Source organism: Cydia pomonella, chromosome 13 (genome assembly GCF_033807575.1).
Source record: "Cydia pomonella isolate Wapato2018A chromosome 13, ilCydPomo1, whole genome shotgun sequence".
Classification (NCBI taxonomy): Eukaryota; Metazoa; Arthropoda; class Insecta; order Lepidoptera; family Tortricidae; genus Cydia; species Cydia pomonella.
In genome coordinates this window covers 17,144,372-17,165,324 of record NC_084715.1, presented here as the reverse complement: position 1 = coordinate 17,165,324, position 20,953 = coordinate 17,144,372, and the positions used below count along the sequence as shown (strand labels likewise).

Sequence of the window (20,953 nt, the reverse complement as noted above, 5' to 3'; positions counted from 1 at the left end):
GTCGCAACGCAGGGTGGCATGAAGCATGAATAGTACCTACTATACCTTCGTACGTATGCTTTGATGTTTACCGATGAATGATTATGCTCCCTAAATGTCGAAATTAATATACGCAGCTATTGTTGTATGGTACGTCGAAAAGCCAATTAAATTCGGTGCCTGCATTCAGCCCGGCTTTATTAGCATTCCGTGTTTTCTATAGACGCATGGAAAAGGGGATGCATACAGAGGCGACGATTTCAAATTAGTCAGTTCCTCAGAGCTCTATAGAGCTGAGGACATTTCCCTGATTAGGATGGCTTAATTTTGCTTTGCTAAATCTAGCTGGCATCTAGATAGCGGCGCGACTGCACACACACACATATATATATATATATCAGAGTGATTCATTAGGCAATGCTCAAAGTAAAGCACCAACACACATTTAGGTCGATTAAGTACTTAAAACTGGCTCAGCGAATTCAAAATGGCCACTATATATCTGAATATGCTCGTGGTTACAGGCAGCTTACGTTTTATTGAGCAATTGCAAAGCAAACAATGCACTGAAAATTTAATGCGGTGCCGTGCAATATTTTCGAGTTAACAATTTTCAGGAACACGAAACGGTAATTAGCCTATATTACACAATAGGCGATTGCTTGATGCAGGTGATGTGAAAATACTTAAATATTCCATGTGCAAGTGTACAATATGAACCCCGTACCACTTTCTAGCGATAAGACCGCCTGTTATATTGTCTACCTTTGTTTCGTTTCGTTTCAGCACCTATTGCAATGCTTTGTACACTATTTTACTTCACTGTATCTTTATGAATACAAAACCGAGTGTATTTCCGTTTTTATACTCAAAAAATGATTAAAAAGAAAATGGAATATATAAATATAATATCATTCTCTCTTTTGGGCAGAGATTAAAAATGTAAATTCTCGCAACATGTCTGGATTAAGTAAATATTTTCACGTATTCCATTTACCCGCGGTAATATGTAGGTATAGGAATATCCTACAGCCACATTACACACACACAGCACAAGCTTATCAGAGTCATCTTCACGCTACACGTTCCAAGCTGTGAACCAATGAGAGGAGCCATGCTGCACCGCATGGAAGAAATTTCTACATTTCTACGCTAAAAATATATTTAACCGGTGAATCGCCAAAAGCTTTGCATAGATAATCGCGTGTTTATGCAATGATTACGTACAGCCATCAAATGATAACATCTGTATTTATAAACATTTCATACTTAAATTAGTTAAATTACCTCTAGGTTTCACATTTAGGTTAGCTAGCAGTTAGTCTTTTGTGTTGTAAATCCAAACATATTTACATGGAAGCCTGCAATGTTTAATTTGCTCAAATTCAGATGCCTACTTTTTTATAAATATGTATAATAAATTAGTTACAAATAGTCTATATTAGACATTTGTAACCCTTTCTGGGCAATGTAAGCTACAACACAAGACATCATTTTTTTTAATACTAATAATTATTTGCCCGATTTTCATTATTAATGTGAAATACCTAATATAAAAAGAGTTCACAAAAATATTGTCTAAAATTACTTCTCTGTTCTACAAAAACTTTTAATTCATTACTACTTTTTATAGATACTCATCTCACAAATTCATCATCTCTAAATGTTATTCTAAACGATACACCGTTGATTGAAATAGTCTTTCCCACTATTTGTACAGGCCAATAGAAATGAATTCTCCATTTCATTTGGACTTGGACTCCAGGCGCTCGGAGGTAACCCAGTAACCCATTTCACTAACCGTTGGTAGACTTTATTTCGTTGCAGTAGAGTTCACGACTGGTCGGCTAACTGTGTCTACGATAGTAATTGTCCGTTGAGACCCGTGAAAGTGGCGGCCGAGCATTGTGCTAGCATCGCATTGACAATGAAATATTATGACAATAGTGTCATAGTGTATAAACACTTTTTTTGATGGTTTCATAATATTGCAATAAACGATTTTAAATTGCCATTTGCTTTATGACTTTTTTTGTGAAGTTCTGGCACCACGACTTGACGAATCATACCTCCATATGATGTTTCTCTAACATCTAGCTATTTTAGCTAGATGTCAGATGTAATACTCTTTATTAGCATACCTCAGTAAAATATACAGCTTAAAGAAAAACAATTTATTAAATATATAGTCAGACAACAGGCGGGTCAAGTACAAGTAGCCAAAACTCTTAAATGTTTTATAGGTTCGATTGGGTACTAATTCAAAAGTATGTTCCATAATTAATGTTTTAATGACATAATCACATAATTGACGTGTATGTAGGTACTATACAAAATTACTTAAGTACATATAAAAAAATCCTCATTTTATGCTTAAACCATCATTAAGTCTGTTAATTAAAATCCAAGTTATTTGAAGGTTTTTAAGTACATACTTATAAAGTGATAAAATTAGACAAATTCGAATACGCCTTAATTACCAGACTAGAACTTGTTGTCGACAAGTGAAAATGATTTGGTAGGTACATAGAAAACAAACACGGACAATAAAGATCACATACCTAAGTAGGTACATAATATTCAATATAAATGCAACCTTTTGTAAAAACAGTTATTCCTATAGGGGGTAGGACTGCAATCAAATATACTATTTTACATTAACCAATAACGAAGATTCTTTCACTTATTTTTGTCGATCTTTGTAAAATTGTCATATAACATTTATTTATTTATTTACGTCTAGGCCGTACGACATGAAGGCCGATATACCGACCTTCATGTCGTACGACCTAGGAAATAGGTATTTTTTATATATTTATGAAACCTGCTAATATAAGATAGTTTACTAATGTAGTTTTATAAGAGTCTTGTAACTAACAATCTATGGATCTGAGGAATCTGTTTTTTTTAATAATATTTATTTTATAGATTTTAACAATTACAGGAGGACTACTGAAACTTATAACAGACATATAGGTCATACTTATATACAAATGTGACATTCCATGGGAAAAGGTACCTATCTTATGGCGGTTGGCGCTTAAGTCGCGTAACCCCGCATTAGTATGCGGGGTAAGGAGCGTAGTTAATAACAGAACAGCGTAAGCGCCGACAGCCATAAGTACCTTTTACGTAGGTACTCTAAATACTAATTTAAGTAAGTACTCTAAAAATATTGAAGCATATTAACTATACATATATGTTTTCCCTTCGTAGATGCAGTCCAGAGGTTTGTGGAGATGCCCACATACACGGAGGTGAACCCGGGAGAGGACGCGTTGCTCAAATGCAGGATATCCGAGAAAAAGGGCGTGTGCTCCTGGCAAAAGGATAATAAGGTATGTTCTGTTTAAGATTAACTAAATTTACTTGACTAGTGAAGTAAAATCATTTTTAAATACACTCGCTTACACAAGTGTTTTTAATCCGAAATCAAATTGCACGGCTAAATCGTCAGAACTAGTAGGGTATTAAGTAAATACTAGCTGGATCTGCATTGCAAACCCTATCCTCCACTAATTGACAGATTTACGAGTGGATGTGAGCGTAACAGTAAACACATGGACGGAGCGGCGTGCAATTTAAGATTGATAGGTTTTACTCTAACACTTTTCAGCTAGCAAAATCTTCCCCTTCTTTCTTACTCTTTTCTCTCCTTTCTAATTATTCGTCTTTGACTAACTGGGGATTATGTACAATGAAAGGTGGTGAAGTATCTAGCTTTACCTGAAACACATTACGCGTTACCACTAGTAAAGCTTTTCTGCATTTAAATACATAAAAAAACTATACAGCTAATTACCCTAACTCCTTAGTCAACAGAAATATAAATCGATTGCTTAAGGCACAAATGATATAGGTTTTACGAAACGAAGTAGGTTCCGTAGATACGTAGAAAATACATGGTAAGGTTCGTTTTATATTTAAGGTATATTTTTACTTATATTATAGCGAAACTTGACAATTTCCCGGTGACACCTCGACTCTTTATAAAACTGTAGGCAGTATCTCTCAAACTGATCAACATTTGTTCTGAAATAATTTGTGTTGTATAATAACTTGTAATTAAGTACGCGTTAAAGTTTCTGCTAAGACGCCATGTTTTGCGAATTTTGTTGTTTAAAGCGTGACAAGCAACGTCAATTACACTGATGATAACGGTGATAAATTGAAAGTAATATTTAATTTGTACATTGGAACAAGAAAATCTAAAGACTTCATAATTTTTGAAAAGTTTTTAAACAATGCTGCAATCTATGTTTTACTCGGTATAGTTGCGATTTTATTACTTAGTTGTTGTTAAAACAAGTTTAATATCGCCCAAGGCCTAAAGACGGTTAGACGAGTCCTAGACTTGAACCCCACCGACCTTACCTTTCGAATAGGTTTGTTTATCACGATCGATGCTCACCTTGTAATATACTTATAGTCAGGTGCATAGTTCATCTTTAAAAATCTTATGATAAAATGATAGCCTAGAGATACCATGGAGACCTTTTAAAGTACTTACTATACTACCAGAACAATATAATTCTGTCTATAATATAATATTCTATTAAACTCTTGTATTTTTTAACTCGCTCTATTTAATAGCCTCGCCTCATATTACATATTTGTGGTACGCCAGATGTGCTAGCGGCATAAATTTTCCAATTTCCTCCATTGTCGTTTTCCCATTATTGTTATTTTTCAATTAAGGGTAAAACTAGTTACGTGACCAACTGCAATTTAAATGAAGAATGCTTCACATTATAACTTAAGACGTAGACATGCTAGTTTTAAGGTGGGTGATATTGTTTGGAAAACGAATTATACACAAAGTGACGCACAAAAGTTTAAAATGGCGAAGTTAGCTCCAAAGTTTGTGCAGTGTAAGATCACCAAAGTTTTATCACCATTGGTTTACGAGCTGGAGGCCATGGATGGTCATCCACTTGGCTCTTGGCATGTCAAAGATTTTAAAGCTTGAACTGTCACAAACAATTTAATTCTCTCGTTGCGTTTTCATAGTTTTAATATGCAAACACAAAAGTGAAAGTTGCAACAGTAATATTTAAAAGGAAATATTACTGGTAGTAAGTATGATGATTGTATGAAGTGGGTATTGTATGAAAGGATTTATGTATTGGCGGAATTTATATAGAAGTTGTGTTGAGACAGTCTGGTTTGGGGTTAATCTAACATTTTTTTTATCAGGTTGTTGGTTAGATATTTTGTTCTGATTGGAGAATTGATAAAACTGCCAAGTTTTACAACAATGTACTTTTATGACAATTATTTATCTTACTTTGGGTAAGAGACAGAGATTTGGTTATCGTCAAGTTTAGGTTTATATAAAACTTCATTTGGTAGTTGGTAGTAGTTTTGTTAATGGTTAGGTTTGCATTAACAACTGTCAAGTTGTACAGTTTGGTAAGTCGTTTATTTCATATTTACTTTGATGAAGATTTTCGCGCGGCAGGTTGTTTTGGAATCAAGTAGGGTTGACTTTGTTGACTTTGTTGGTTGATGGTTTTGCTTGATTTTGTCGTCGCAAGTTTTGAATTTATTTCAAGGTAGTCATCTGTGAATATACATGGTTAGTTTGGTAGGTTTATTGTTAGTTTTAAGGTTAATCGTGCCTGAGGACAGGCAAGTTCACTATTATCTGGTGTTTGAAACTAGTTAACCTTCTTGTTGGAAGGGGGGTATTGTCACATAGCGCCATCTAGTGGTGTTAGCGTAACTTCGTTGTTTTTTTATTTCTCTTAGTGTTATATTTTTTTAGAAATATGAAACATGATTTAATTTAATTAGTTTAGTTACAAAATATAAATAGTTGTATTTCAGCATTTCTTTCTGGATATTGTGTCGTTAGGTAATGAAACCTACATGTTTTAAAAGGTAGCACAATTTGACTGACAACACACAGTTCTGGCTGAAAAGAGCACTAAATTTGAAATGTAGGGAAAAAAAAGAAGGAGAAGAAAAGACGGCATTGGTTTGTGTCAGAATACTGATTTATTACAAAATTAAAATAGATATTTATAAAACTCAGCGTGGAAATTTATTGTCGCCATACGAGTATAGTATATAGTTCCGGAGATTCAGATTTTGGTTTCTGGGTAAGCAATTCCCACAAAGTGTTTTCATTGCAAAACAGCTTAATCCAAATTCGGAAGACTAAGTAATTTATTCTTTCCAGATTTTAATAGGTCGAGGCAAATGTTGCTTTCCTTTGCCAAGTTGCTGAGGAAAGAGGAGCGTGCCCTTGAGCGTGGCAGGCTGATGTAAGAGACGGGTCTTCTCTTCGTCCAGTTCGGGACGCCTTCACGGCCATTGTTACGAGTTCCAACCCAAATGCTAATTTTGACTGCAGCAGACTTTTTTCTGTCGTCTGTCTTGTTCGTCAGGCGGAATGCAGAGGAGTTAATTCGGAGGAATAAACATCGTCTGTGGCAGCAGGTATGTGTTGGCCCTTTGAAAACCTTAGGAAATCCTTTGGAAACCCTTAGAAAATCCTTAGGTAGCCCTTAAGAAGCTCATAGTTTACTTGTAGAACAAGTTTTGTCATTGTCATAGATCGGTAAACTTTTGCTTTTGTCACATTTATAATGAATAATTTTAATATCATAATCAAGGTTTACTGAGGTCTGATGGACAGTGTTGCTTGCCAAATTTAATGCTTAGGTGTAACTTTTCATATAATAATTACCAGAATAAAATTTAATTAAACAACTAGTTTGTTGGTGATTTATCCTATAGTGTAAGAATACAGATATGAATGAACCAACAGCTCTACCGTTAGCAGTCTGAGCTAGAAGTTGAATTTTTTAGGGTATGTAGGAGTTTTGAAAGAAGAAATAAAACGACTATCAAGTGAACTCTTGTGTTTTCTTTCCTTTAGTACATCCCTAGGTATTATGTAACCAGCCGGGTACATTTCATAGATTTACAGGTTACAACTATACTTAAAACCTGAAATTTGTGTCACGTATACACAGATTTAAGATTTTATTTAATAATTTAAGATACGTCAAACATTTGTTAAAGTTTGACGCATCTAAAACATTTTCTTCAAACAAAAACGTCACTTTTGCCACTGACATATCCAATGCATATCGTATATTTACGAAATGTTTGACGTATCTTAAAGTACAATGTGGTTCAATGCTGATTTCAAACATAGATACATGTAAAAAACTTCATTTTCCGGATTCGGAATTTTAAAAGCATTTTGTCATCTTACTCGTAGACCTAATATGACTGTACCGATATACACTACTACACACTTGACAATGTTTTTTGGATGACGCCGCTTCAAACAGTAATAGTGTTCCTTAATCGTTTAACTAACCGCTTTGTCACTTTGTTTCTACGAAAGTTTATCACGTTGCCTTTGTAAGTAAAACACGTATGACCTCATTAGCTATGTACGTTTTTTATCGCCGGAAAATACGGTTTTTTGGACCGTGCACAAATGGATGGTTATTCATCGCGGTTCGGTTACAATTGGCAGTGCGATGACTCTTCAAAACTACCGGTGAATATCCAATATCCATGGCTTTATGGACAGTTAATTCAAGGTTTATTCGGTTCCGGGAATCTCCGTAATATTTCAGCAAAATTTTATATTTTTTCTACGAAGTATTTGATCTTATAAAAAAGTACATTCAATCAAAAACTGAAAAGTTAACACCATTATTGTTTTATTGGTAAAAAAATACTAAACACGGGTTTGATTCTCGAGCTTGTAGTAGAAATTTTCAACGTCAGATTGTGTATCATTTAGTATAAGCAGCTGGCAACCCAGATTGTATGTTAAATTACGTAGATATATGGTAATGACACCACGGAAATCAGAACTCCCATTTACCTTTAGACAATAATTACTGATTCACGCTGCACCATTTAATTAACATAACATACCAAAAATCTCACTCTTCCAACATCCTATCTCTTTGTTCCAAGATTTTGAAATATGGCCTTTCTTCAGCAAGACCTAAGGTTTATTATATAGTTACAAAAAGGTGAATCAAAAGCTTCTCAAAGTGTTAATTAGCCTGCTGCATGCGCCAAAACGATTTTTAGCGTGTTCTCCCAGCAAAATGAGGCCGTAAAAGAAATTTGGCGGCGAGGCGGGAGCCATTAAAGTCATACAGATTTTGTTTCATCCCCTAGGGGTGTGAAGCCGTGTATCGAATATTAATCGGCGTTTAAAGCCCCCTTTTACCTGGGGAGAATAAAAACAGTTTTCTAAAATGCAAATAATATTATAGTAAGGGATTCAAAGGCTTATGTTTACTTCTTAGTGTAAATTAGAAAATAATATTTAGTACAATAGGGGTGCAAGTCATAAGACGTAAAGTAGAATTTGCTTGCTAATTTCCACGAACCAAATGAGCTTGCGCAAACTCGGATTGTGCGTTTGTTCCTTCTTTGTAGACTAATCCAATTCAAAGTAGGAACTTGATTTAAAAAAAAAGCTAGTCACCCGACTTGTAATTGAAACTGAGAGAGTTAACATCTCAGTCCATAATTCAATATAAATTACTTTAGAAGGGTTACGTAGAACTTGCAAATCCAAAATTAAAAGAACTAATTGTTGTGAATATATTATAGACTATTGGCGTTATTCATAAACACGATACAAGTCTCAATTCGCCATTAATCGTTTGTCTTGCTCTATGATTTTGACTTATGTATTTGTAAGAATGGGATAAAACATAAGATAACTAATGAAGAATTATAAAGTTTTATGAATATCTAAGGAGGTATGTCATCTACATCGGCAACTACACGAATGTTGCCAAAATCGCATCATAACGCATATAAGAAAATCCGTCAAGTCATTTAGGGCCACACACCGAGCCAAAGAAATAACCATATCGTCAGATAACTAAGACCCATACTAACTAGCAAATCGTATTTCAATCGATGATATTCACACACATATCGTACGTTGATTATGTACACTTATAAAACATTAAATGCGATTCTTACTAAAAAAGTCATTTTTGATACAAGCTTTTATCGCTGACTACTTTTCTTTCAACAGGCAACTAAACAAACCCAAACACAATTAGGTTGCGTTTTCATCAGATCAGCTCGATGGTACCATAATATGCAACATTATGGTCACCCAAATTACCAATTATGTATGAGAAGTTTCAGTTCAATCGAAGGAGGGAAGTGTCTGTAATTTAGCTTGCAAGATATGACTCGAACATATTGCAAGTTATTGCAAGTTAATAAAAAACTTGTAAAAATACCTACTGCAAGTATTCAACAGGATGTGTTACTACGTGGGCATCTACCGCAACCATAGGGCACATTGTTTTTAAACTATTTCGACGCGCTTACATATTCATCGTAGATAAAATTAAACCTCGCATTCAACTGTCGTTTATCTAGCCCGGTAAACTTTAACTGGCTGTATTTAAATGAACAATCGCGGCTCCGAGGCGAGATCTGAATCTTAACTAGGTGTAGTCACGATTCTTTTACTTAAAATATAACTGCTTTAAGCGTGCGTTGTATGAAACCCTTCCTAGAATGCCGCATCCCTTATTGTGAACTCGTGTCACGGTTGTAAACATATATACGTTTTTAATTCTATGGCTTTAGAATGAAGCTAAAATGTGTGTACATTTTTAATATTTTATGACGTTACTATTTCGTTTTAAACTCGTTGCAGATGGCTGATGGAATATTAAGTAAACTGTAGGCCTAAATGGCTCCACAAGAAATCTACTTATTGCAATAAGTTAATTCCTATAGTTTTATTGTTTGAATTATCAGAATGGCGTAGAGCTATATGTCTACTTAAATTAATTATTAAAAGAATTCGTATACATCATGAAGAAGCTAAATTAGCTACAATAAACAACAGAGAAAACTTAGTACATCGTAACTGTATCTCTTTTCTCGACATTTCACATATTCGTTACGTAGGTCTGTTACAAATTGGCAGACTAATTTATACTACCGTGTTGTGTACCTTCATTACCCGCCGTTGTTAAAACAACGCTGTCTTCAGAACTACCATCATCCACGTCAACCGACTCTTCATAAACCTTATTGTAAAGGCATAAAATCTACTAACGGCTAGTGAAATGTATTGCTGTTACAATAATATTTAGACTTTACTTGCTAACCATCTCGTTTGCCGAGAAAGGTTAAAGTTAAAGCATTGTGTTCGTTATTTAAGGCAATGATCTCGCGTTCCTAATTATGGAAATGAAGTCCTTATTTGGCCGGTTCTTTTATTTAAAGATCCATTGTTGCTTCGTGGTGGGCCTTTTTAATACAACACTGTTTGTCCTGTTTTTATTTTACAGTTTTACATTCCAAAACGTACTATACATACATTATATAATATATTGTACTGTCAAATTTGTCATCGCCAACCTCGTGGCATTTAGCTTTTGTCAAATCTCCGAGTATAAAAAAACAAAGAGTAATTAAGTATTTTTTGTTCAGTATTAGTTATACTACTCGTGAACAGTTACTAGAAATTAGCCTTAATCTTTTGCTTGAAAAACAGTCGTATCCTTATTATAAAACTGTTATTTGACTTTGATTACAGAGTATTTATGCAGTTTTCATTTATTTAGTTTATTTCTTTTATTTTTATATTAGAACGAAAGACTTAGGGTCAGTTGTATCAACAACAATTGACGGACTGATCAACGTCACTCATCAAACAAATAAATTTAGTTTAAAACGTTTACGTTAACCGTTGAACGGTGACACACGGTTATTCATCATAAATTATTTTCATCCATAAGGTAGACTAGATACTTTTCATAGTTTTATATTTGCCTTATCAAGCGTCATACGTAATTTTTTTTTAAATGACAACATGTCAAATATGTTTGATCTAATTGAACGTCTGTCACTTTTATCACACTTAAAAATTTAGCAAGTATGATTCATGGTAACTTGATGTATCTGGTACTTAGTTTACCGCGTCGGCTTTCGTAAAGGCGTATCGATAGGACAAAGACGTTAAGCCTAACAGCCGTCATTACCATCCCGGTCACGAGCTAACCTTCGTGATTCATAAAGTCCTGGGAACTTGGCAGCGCGCCCTGATGCCTCAGGCCTTTTGTCGTGCCGTTATAGACAAGGCAATTGTAGAGACTATCACTGACGCGTTTTAAGGAAACATACACCAGCGCGAGGGAACATGTCTCTTCGAATCGAATTATGTTTAAATCGCGCCATTTTTGAAGTGCTCGTACATTTCATGTTGTACTAAAAATACACTACCGCACTGTACTACCGTAGTCCATTAAAGACTCCGACGGTTGATATTTATTAGGTGGTCTTTACATTTGATGCGGATTCGTAGGTATCTCGAGTGTGCGAGAGCTACACACCGGAGCGGCGAGCGGCGATATCCGCTCGCGTCTACTACGGTAAACCCGGTGACCGTGTGAGCGAGACCGGAATGAATGGTTTCGTCAGTAAATTTTGTCACCTAGTTAGCGATCCTTTCCCGAAAAAATCACGAACGACGCGTTAACGTTGTTCTCGTTAAATATGAAAGCAGCAGCGTGGTAAATTCGCGTCAAATCCTCATCTCCTAACATGAACATGACTAACGGTAATGTTTATAAATATTAAATTTAACATTATAAAGGGAACTAACTACCACTCCTTCCTCTTTACTTGTCTCTGATGAGAACTATAGATTTCATGTCTTAGTGACAGCTCTTAATGGCAGGTAAGTGTGAAATTACAGGAATATATGGACGGTAATGACGGAGCCGCCATTCGATATTCGATTTCAGCCAATAACAATAGGTAAATTGAATGTCCTTTGTATTATTCAGACATAATTGGTGCTCAATAGTGATGTGCCATTGCCACGAATATTCGTGATAGTAAGATTTTTTGTTTCTAAGCACCTACCTTAGTACAGTAGTTTACGGCAGTGGTAATAGGGTTTACAATCATTCCCTAATAATAAGAAAAGTGTGTTTTTACATAGATACATAATAAAGAAAATATCCGAATTATGTCCTTATCTACACTATAGAAACATTACATAACGATATAATTTTTAAATAAGTATACAATAGTTATTGCATAATTAAAATATATGTATGACTTATTATTACAAGAATTCAGCGTCATCTAAAACTACAATAACGCAAAATCCTATTTAGAGCATAAATTAAACTCTCTTGTACAATAAAACAGAAAAAAAGAACCCAAAGGCTAACTTATCCCTCTTTATTTTCATATCAATGTAATTATTTCCTTACGAGGGGATTTTTTTCCGGAACAGGGAAAAATACCCCCAGCACATCTCTACACAATTCAAGCGAATATTTCATAAAATAATCGCTCGCAGAAATTGCATTCCAATTAGTGCTGAAAATAGGCGGGGAAATGAGAAACTAGCAACACGAGTGTTTTCACGTTTACCTTTATTTAATACGTACTTTAATTATGTTGGCGTAGTGAAATTGACTTTTTATATGTTGGTAACGGCTTAATTCTGAAATTGTAATTGTATTTTGTGATTGCGTAGGCAATTAGGCATATGTTATGTGAAAAAATTTCGATGTCAGGGTTGGAATTAGATTGGAAAAATATACAGAAGATGGCTTTGCACCGAAGGTGCAGTTGTACCTCAAGTATTTCAGGATCTTGAGGTATAAATACATATTCTTAAAGACAGGTTCATCACACCGTCAGTGAGTCGCGCAGTTTGCCTTATTGAAATCTAATGGGAATATTGGGATCTTCAAGTATAACTTACAAGAGCAATGGACACCATCATTTTGTACGTAGGTAAGCTTTCCATGCAATCTCAGGGTTACGCTTTTGTGTTGCTAATTTTCTAAGGTCCCATTCTAGTCACCGTTAAAGTTCGCAGTCTTACGGTACAAATACCATAAGTACCCAATATTACTCATACCCTGGCCCACAAGTGACACATATGTAAAGTCGCAGGCATATCGCACGGCGTACAACGGGAGGCGCAGTCACGGCTCGCGGTCACGCACCGGCATTGTTGTAACCTGACTTTTCCACAAGCGCGTACGCAAGAGAACGCGCAACTTAACCAGTGGCACTTGAGCTTGAGCCCCGTAGCAACTGTGCGTCATCGGGGTGTAGTTCTCCTGGGAGTTTGACTAGGCTAAGATCGCAAAAACAGTAAGAATTCACGGTCTCACTTTCTGAGTGCGGGCGAATCAAAGACAGGTAGTAGTTGTTACGGATCTTTAAATAAAAAAATGTGACTGAAACCGGCAAAACGTCCCACTTTGTCGCTTGCCATAAGGACGAGATTTGTTTGTATCTTTAAACGAATAACCTGTCGAGGCATCCTTATGGCAAGCGACAAAGTGGGACGTTTTGCCGGTTTCGCTCAAAAATATGGCTTATGTGACTCTTGACGAGCAGAGCACCTCAAGATAGGCAAGGCTCACGCTGAAAGATATATATATACACACACACCTTCAGCCTGTACAGGTGCAATTAATGTGAATTGGTATAATTTCGAAATAGGTAATTTTGAAAATCTCTAAGATCTACTAAATCAGAAGCACTTCATACTTTACGCTACTGCAACGCTTACCAAGGCATCTTGCTTACTATTGCTATAGCAGAAATTGTTTCAAATTTAGCAGATATTTTTTTATTTTCAAAATTAACCCGTTTTCGAAGTTACTCCAATACACCGCATACACTGGATCGGGTCGCCTGAGCTCGCGCATCAAATAGGAATATACGGCAATGCATTTCCGTCGCTTACCGAGCGCAGTCTAGCAAAACAGTGTTGGTTGTATGCGCGATCGTGGCTCTTGTCCAGTGGCTATGGAACGCCTAAGTTTTTTTCACCTACAGGATGGTAACGAGAGCCCAAGAAAGGGTACATTTTGCCACGTCGAGCGTGATAGCCGCTTTGAGTTCGTCCACCGTGCACTTTACACATGCATGGTCCAAAAACTAAACTCATAGTGGTTTGCATGAGTCATGCAGTCGGTATGCGATAAGAATACATATGGCTAAGTCATGAACGCTGCAAGCAGATGGAAAGTGGATAAAATGTCATTAACTAACTTGTTGCTTCACGCTTTGCAATTTAAAGAGATAAGGCCACGACTTTTTACTAATTCCTAAAAGCTACCATTGCTTCCAACCCTTGCAAAAGAAAACATACCTGCTGTAGGTTTGTTACGTTTTTGTTGGTAATTGAAGTCAGCATTGACAGCGTTAAACATCCAGTAGATGCACTGCATACTATGCTAGCGGCGATGATTTCGCTTATTTTACCAGATAAAATCTTTATAAATCCATAAATCTCGAAGCGCAATGGACACCTATGGAGATATTCTACGGTGATCCATTGCTATCAAGCGGGACATATGAGTGACGTATGATGTATGGCTTGTTTTAAAAGCTGAAATACTAGCTAGCATACGGAATTCTTTTCAGCATCGTAGACCTACCGTGCATTATATAACAATAAAGTCATTTTCCTATTCAATCTTCTTGTATGAAGTCCGCCTTTTTATAATCCGGCTTTTATATTCGCTACCCGCCGCTTATCGTTCCTACTTGTCACGAATGTTTTCACTCATGCGTTTGACATTTCGCTGTGCACGTCGCTACGTGTGCACGGTGTCAAACGTGACATGTATAGGTACCTTTACCTTCCGCGATTCTTGTGGTATGAATACTGATAGAGGATTTGTAAACTTCACGATTAAATCGTGTCCTATAAGTTTATGGTGAATGACACATGGGACGATCAATCTTTAGGCTTAGGCATCAAATGTGAGATGTTTAGTGCTTCTTGTAGGTATTATTTTCTGTGGAGACGATATTAATTTGTTTATATGGAATATTGTGCAAAAATGAAGAACTTGAACGGTAAGACACACAATAACACTTTGTAACAAAATACATATCATAAGCTTGACATTTTCAAGACTTTCCGCTATATGGGGTGCATGTTTTGATTGTAAAAGAGGCCAAAGGCGTGCGTGATGTTATGGTAAATCGAACATGAAGGGATCCCCCAAAATGCGAGAGGTGTGCTGCAGGCGGGGGCGGGTAGTGTCCTAATATGCTAAATAGATTAGTCTTTGGCAACACATTCCCGCTGGTACCCTTCGGGTGCGGCGCCCTCAAAACAAAGCAATTTCCAAAGGACTGTGCAAATTGGCTGTAACGTTTAGCTTGGACTCATCAAATCCGCAGGCAATAAGCTACCGTCATAAAAACTGATTGCCACACAATGGTCCCGGCATGCACCATTTATACACTTCAAACGTAAACGTCCCCTTTCTTTGCGAGACAATTCTACAATAAAATATTTACAATGGGGAGCCCCATCCCTTTTTTATCCGAAACACGCGACACATGTCTGCACCAAACAATTGACCATAAAACTTTCGGCACTGACAATTGCTTATCTAAATCTTGAAGTCAGAGTTTTTTCACGTTGAATTGGACAATAGGGTGTGCCCTAATGAGTCACATCATCAGCTACTCTTTTTTAACCGTCAAAACCGTTTGTTGCTATGACAACAATAAGAAAGTCGCATGACTTGACGTCACAGCATATCAGCGTCCTTATGTTTCTGTAGATTTTCACAAATTATTTTGTACAACAAACTAAATGCGTTATTTTATACAAAGATAATGTAATTTAAATTTAGAACATAAGAGTCAGTTTGTTCAAACGTTGGACAATTACCCAAGTATTGCATAGTCATTCAGTTCCGTTCCCATATATTACAGGCCATTAGTCATTACCATCTGATAAGAGCATCAATGCTGACTCATTCGTCTTTTTGCGCACTCTTAGACAGGTACGCTGGAAACAAAAAGATATTAATGATAAAGACCAATCGATGAGTTAATGCATGAGAATGCACCGATATAGATCTGGATGACGGCCGAGACCTTTAGAATTGATTTCAAAGGGCACAGAACATCTCCGTGTGTTGTACGGTGCAAGACGTTGGGAAATATCGATCGCGGGCGATAGCTTTTATGAAATAACTGACATTTTAGACGGCCGAAGAATTGGATTCCTTTCTTGACTGGCGTATTTGAGCATGTCTTAGGAAACTTATATGTCGAATAAATAGCACCGAAATATATACGATTGTTTTACCAACTACGATTAAAATTGTACGCTTCAATAATTTACGCCCGCATTTGGCTTCCATGTTAAAAGAGATGTCACCATGGAGACTCGCAAACAGAACGATTGTCGAGGCGAATAATTTTAATGGTTGTGGGTATATTCCTACTTATTGACTCTCTTTGATAACAACGTACATGTTTTTTGGGCGATATCAAAATAAATAGCTGATGTGGGTTATTCATTTTTATTATAAGTTATAACACTAATTAATTTGTTTTTGTTTCTCCTCAGCCTCAATGGCTGGGGTTCAGTCACCTGCAATAATATGTTACACAACGAAGGCCGTAAAAATATCTGACAATTCGTAGAGCCATAAGAGCGTGTCACATATTTTTGCAGCCTTCGAAGAGTAACATATTATTGCAGGTGACTGTACACAATTAAAATCACCTTATCAATGTACAGTCAGCGTCAAATACTTTGTAGCAGTCAAAGTGGCCAAATAGTTCGGTACACCATACTAAATATATGGTGTACCGAACTATTTGGCTACTTTGGTTGCTACAAAGTATTTGACGCTTACTGTACTAACATATATTTTTTAATATCTTTATTTTATAGTTAGAAAAACACTCGCATTGGTTGGATAACAAATAAAATCTTTGGTTTCGTTCAAACATGTTCATAAATAAATAAACATATTTTTTTCATAGCCTTTTAAAGTGGCTTTTATAAAGCTTTTAAATCCGGCTACGGATATTTTGCATGAATAACGTCCTCTTTTTTAAAACTCAACTGAATGTTAGTCTAAATATGCTACTCTTTAATAAAAACGAACCGATTGGCACCTTATTTATAGCCATATTAATATCAGAACTTTTTTCACTTCACCAGCCTAAGCAGAAAAGTTCACCTGATATTAGCTCTACTATATCAAACTCGCTATTGAGTAACTTACGTTTTAAGAATAGCTACTAAACTTATAAATTGCAACGGTATTTTGTATTTAAAGTAAAATCTTCTCGGGAAAAAATAATTAACTTAAAAAGGTACATCCAGATCTAATTATAGCTTCAGAAACCGTATACCCTACGCTCCCAAAAGATAAACTTAGTGCTTTATGCAAATCTCATGCTAATGCCTTAAACACTCAGTGCACACGGATTTCTGCATAAACACACTTTAGCCTCATTCGTACTCGTATTTTCCCAAACTAGACTTGCTATTTCTGGAGTCGCACAACACTTAAAACTTGGCTTTTACTCAATAATTCATTGCACTCACTATAAACATTATGACAAGTTAAGACCCCACAAGATTTGACTCGCATGTTGAAACATAATAAGTATGTATAATGTCTACTATAAAGGATCTACATAATTTGGTTCGTTCGTGACTATACAGTCTAATATATTCTCATGTCGTCTGCTTGACGCGTTGCTATGCCTTGATACATCAATAGGCGGCGGTTTGAAAGGGCTTTCAGACCGGCTAAGCCGCACGTAACTAAACGTTTTGTTTTGCAAAAATCCATATGCTAAATGCGAATTGAATGACTGAACCGATTAGAATAGAACAAAACCTTAGTCGAAATAGGAAACCCCTGAGTTAAATTCGTATTTCAATATTATTCCGACACCGCAGGTGCGGTCTACGATTCTTTGCTTTTATTTTAAGCTCTGCATTTTGAATGAGGCCTTCTTCTGTGGGGTTCTCAAGTACATTAGCGATGTTAATATGCGATAGTGATGTTCATGATCGATCCTTTCATATTCAATGGCTCGTTGTTTGAAATGAATGGGGAGGGCTCTTGAGTACTCGTTGAGTTTACGATGTGAATCGGAACCGTCGTCGGATTAAGGAGGCTTATTATTTTCGATGCAAGCTACAGCGATGCTTATTTCTTTTTATACGAGCTCGGTTTCTTTCGCAAGATTAATTTGTGTTTTAAAAAATGTGTGGGGTGGGAAGTGTAACTGCCATCAATATATTTCATCTCTAACGTTACCTACGTAGAGTTATAAATTGGAAAACTTTTGATAGGAATTTCCGCACATTTATCCTTTTTACAACACAGATTTCTTCAAAATTTTTACTTGGAAATCATTTGCATTAAATTGTGTATGTTTTATACGTCTTCACAAGAACTCTTTTGTAACTTTAGGGAATACACGTCATTTAATATCAGAAAACATATCGAATATACTTTCGTAACTTTAGATATTACCTGTGCTCCGTCCGTTAGATACTTATCTCATTTCTTTTCTACGCTAAGTATCTTTAAAAATAAATATATTCAACTTCGTGACAACACCAAAATACTTTTAAAGCGACAATACAAAGCTTTTATCACATCATTTTGAATCGGTGTTGAATCTCAATTTGTCCTTGACTACAAAATAATGGAAGTCTGAACGGAGCCAATAAAACGGAAACCGGGTCTTTATTCGATCCGTAGAATGTAGAATCCAATAAGGACGAGCGATTTGCAAGAGTTGAAAATATGACTGTTCCTTGACAGTTTCCCGTTTCAGTCTTGTACTTAGCTGAGGTCAGACATAGAAATATTTATTTAAAATTCCACGACCAAATTATTATTCAATTATTACAGCGTTATCTGTTTAATTAAAACCTTTTTTATAACCATTGCTGGCATATCACAAATCCTTTTCAGTGATTCAGTTTTGGGAATAAAGGGAATAGGGATGTAAATTCCGGAGACAATCAAATGTTTTTTTTTTTTTTCGGGAAATTTAACCAAATTTCCTTTTTTTCGGTTTTTTCCTATTTTATTCAGAAAAATTAAATACGTCATACGCAATGCCACTAATGAGTGATAACAGTGTCAAACATATAAAATGCCAGAAACGAACACAGTAGACGTGCAACCTTAACCTTCCTGTTTAAATTCCCAATTAAATTCATATGCAAAAATACAGAAGTTAAAAAAAATCTTGTTTTTTTTCGGTTTTATTCGATTTTTTCGGAAGTATTGTAACTAAAATTTGCATTGTTTTTTTCGAAAGAAACTTGAAAAAACGAGTCGTTTGGAAATTTTCCCGTATTTTTCCGTGTTTTTTCAACGCTAAAAGGGAAAAATAATGCACAAACATACAAGCAAACAAACAGCTTCTTACCCTACGTCAATCCGATGGGGGTAAAAGCTACTTGCCAATTGAAATAATAGGAGTATTGCTGCTGTTCAAATATGAGCTCATATTCTTTAAGAATTTTACATCGAATAAGTATATGGAATTCAATATAAATAAAAGAACTTAAATCGTGCTTTAGTAAAAGTTGTACACGTGTTTTTAAAGTGGTACTGTGGGTACAATATGTTGTTGATATCATTGTGCCACTTACAATTTTTGTGTTGCTCGTTGTTTCTTTTTTGTATATGTGTGTATTGTGGCAGACGAATAAATGGTTTAGGTATCTATCTAACAAATACACATTTAAGTATACGGTCCCAGCGGGTCAGCAAAAGAAGTGGCATGAGCGATTGTACTTTCTTGTTAAGAAGTTGAGGCGTATCGCGATCCCGATAAATTCGATGTCAATTATGTGGTAATATATGAGGTAACTTTCGAATAAGGTTGAAAAGGTGATTTTGGTCATTTTAAGTTTAACTATTAAGTACTTGCCTACCTTAGACAATATCTTCTCCGTTTTTTTGGAGTATTTAAGTTATTCTAAAGTTATTTTTTATGGTTTATATTATACATATTTACCTACCTATTGTTTTATTCGAGGTTGCCAAATTCATAAGATACACCTAATCGATTGTTACTTTGGCGGCTGATAACAAAGTGTTTTAAAGAGAAGTACCGGGAAACGTTATCGTAAAACGATATTTGTAATATTATTAAATACAGGATATGTAGTAGACTAATTACTTAATTCTAAGTAAAAAATAGTAAACAAATATATTATTATAACTTCAGATCTATTATAAAACTGATAAGGCACAACGATCCAGATACACTTTAAGTAGAAGTCTTTTCTTAATTGACATTTCTATCAAATCATTTAATTTTAAATTTTAATTGTTTTCTGGAAGCTATGAGAATTGAAGCGATGAAAATCTAATTTCGCCAAATATATTTTGCTATCCGCTAAAGGGTCAACACAGAATAACGAAGCATAATAAATCACACCTTTAAAGATTAAATTAACGTTTGGTTGGTATATACCTATGCAAATGAGTATGGAAACCATGTCTCTATTAGGTATAAAAAACTACCATAAAGGATTCGTCCTTGGTTCTCGTAGGTTTATAATCGTAAATCGACATGGAGTATCCGTCATTCCAATCGCGGAGCAAGCACGGGTGAGCTTAGGTGAAACCATAAGATATATTCCGGTAATTCCTACTAGGTACTTAAAAATTTCGGAATTGGATTATACGATTTTGGAATTACTCAACATTCTGAACTTCAGAATTACCCGAAAACACTGTATACAGTTCGAGTATGAAGATCGTGGGTTCGGGGCCCGAAGACGCGGGCGTGCTCTGCGGTTGGGATTTAGCATGGGACGGGAGGCAAGCGGAATGATATTTCACTTGCTCATCGTTCGAACTCATCTCGAACTGTACCTCACCGCGTGCGTTCTTCGAATACCTACGCATAACTCGGGTCTCCACTATTTTACGTGGGAGAATTTTCGTGAAAGATGATCCTGTTAGCCTTGCCGCTTGTTGATCCGGTAGAGGGCCACCGAAGCAGTGGAAAGTTAATCACTTGTTTCAGGCAATTTACAAGTTTAAGCGCGTCAAGCTCAACTCAACTAGGAAAAAGCAGAAAATCGCCTGGCGTGAAAAGCACTAATAATATGACTTACGGTACCCAGTGACGACACTAAGACATGTGGTTT

General features: G+C 35.8%; 1 protein-coding gene and 1 long non-coding RNA gene across 5 annotated transcripts in view; both read left to right on the top strand.

Moving 5' to 3' along the window:
- The window catches only part of LOC133524418 (hemicentin-2), a 237,384-nt gene that overhangs the window by 22,685 nt on the left and 193,746 nt on the right, over positions 1-20,953 (top strand). For all 4 annotated transcript variants that reach the window (XR_009800374.1, XM_061860416.1, XM_061860415.1 and 1 more), the window contains exon 2: positions 3,196-3,317. Coding sequence is in view for 3 of the 4 variants with exons in the window: in XM_061860416.1 (XP_061716400.1) it covers positions 3,196-3,317 (122 nt within the window). In the remaining variant the exon portion in view is untranslated. The remainder of the gene's footprint in view (positions 1-3,195; positions 3,318-20,953) is intronic.
- On the top strand, positions 5,744-6,842 carry LOC133524427 (uncharacterized). The gene is made up of 2 exons (XR_009800375.1): positions 5,744-6,083; positions 6,164-6,842. It is a non-coding gene; the product is annotated as an uncharacterized LOC133524427 (long non-coding RNA).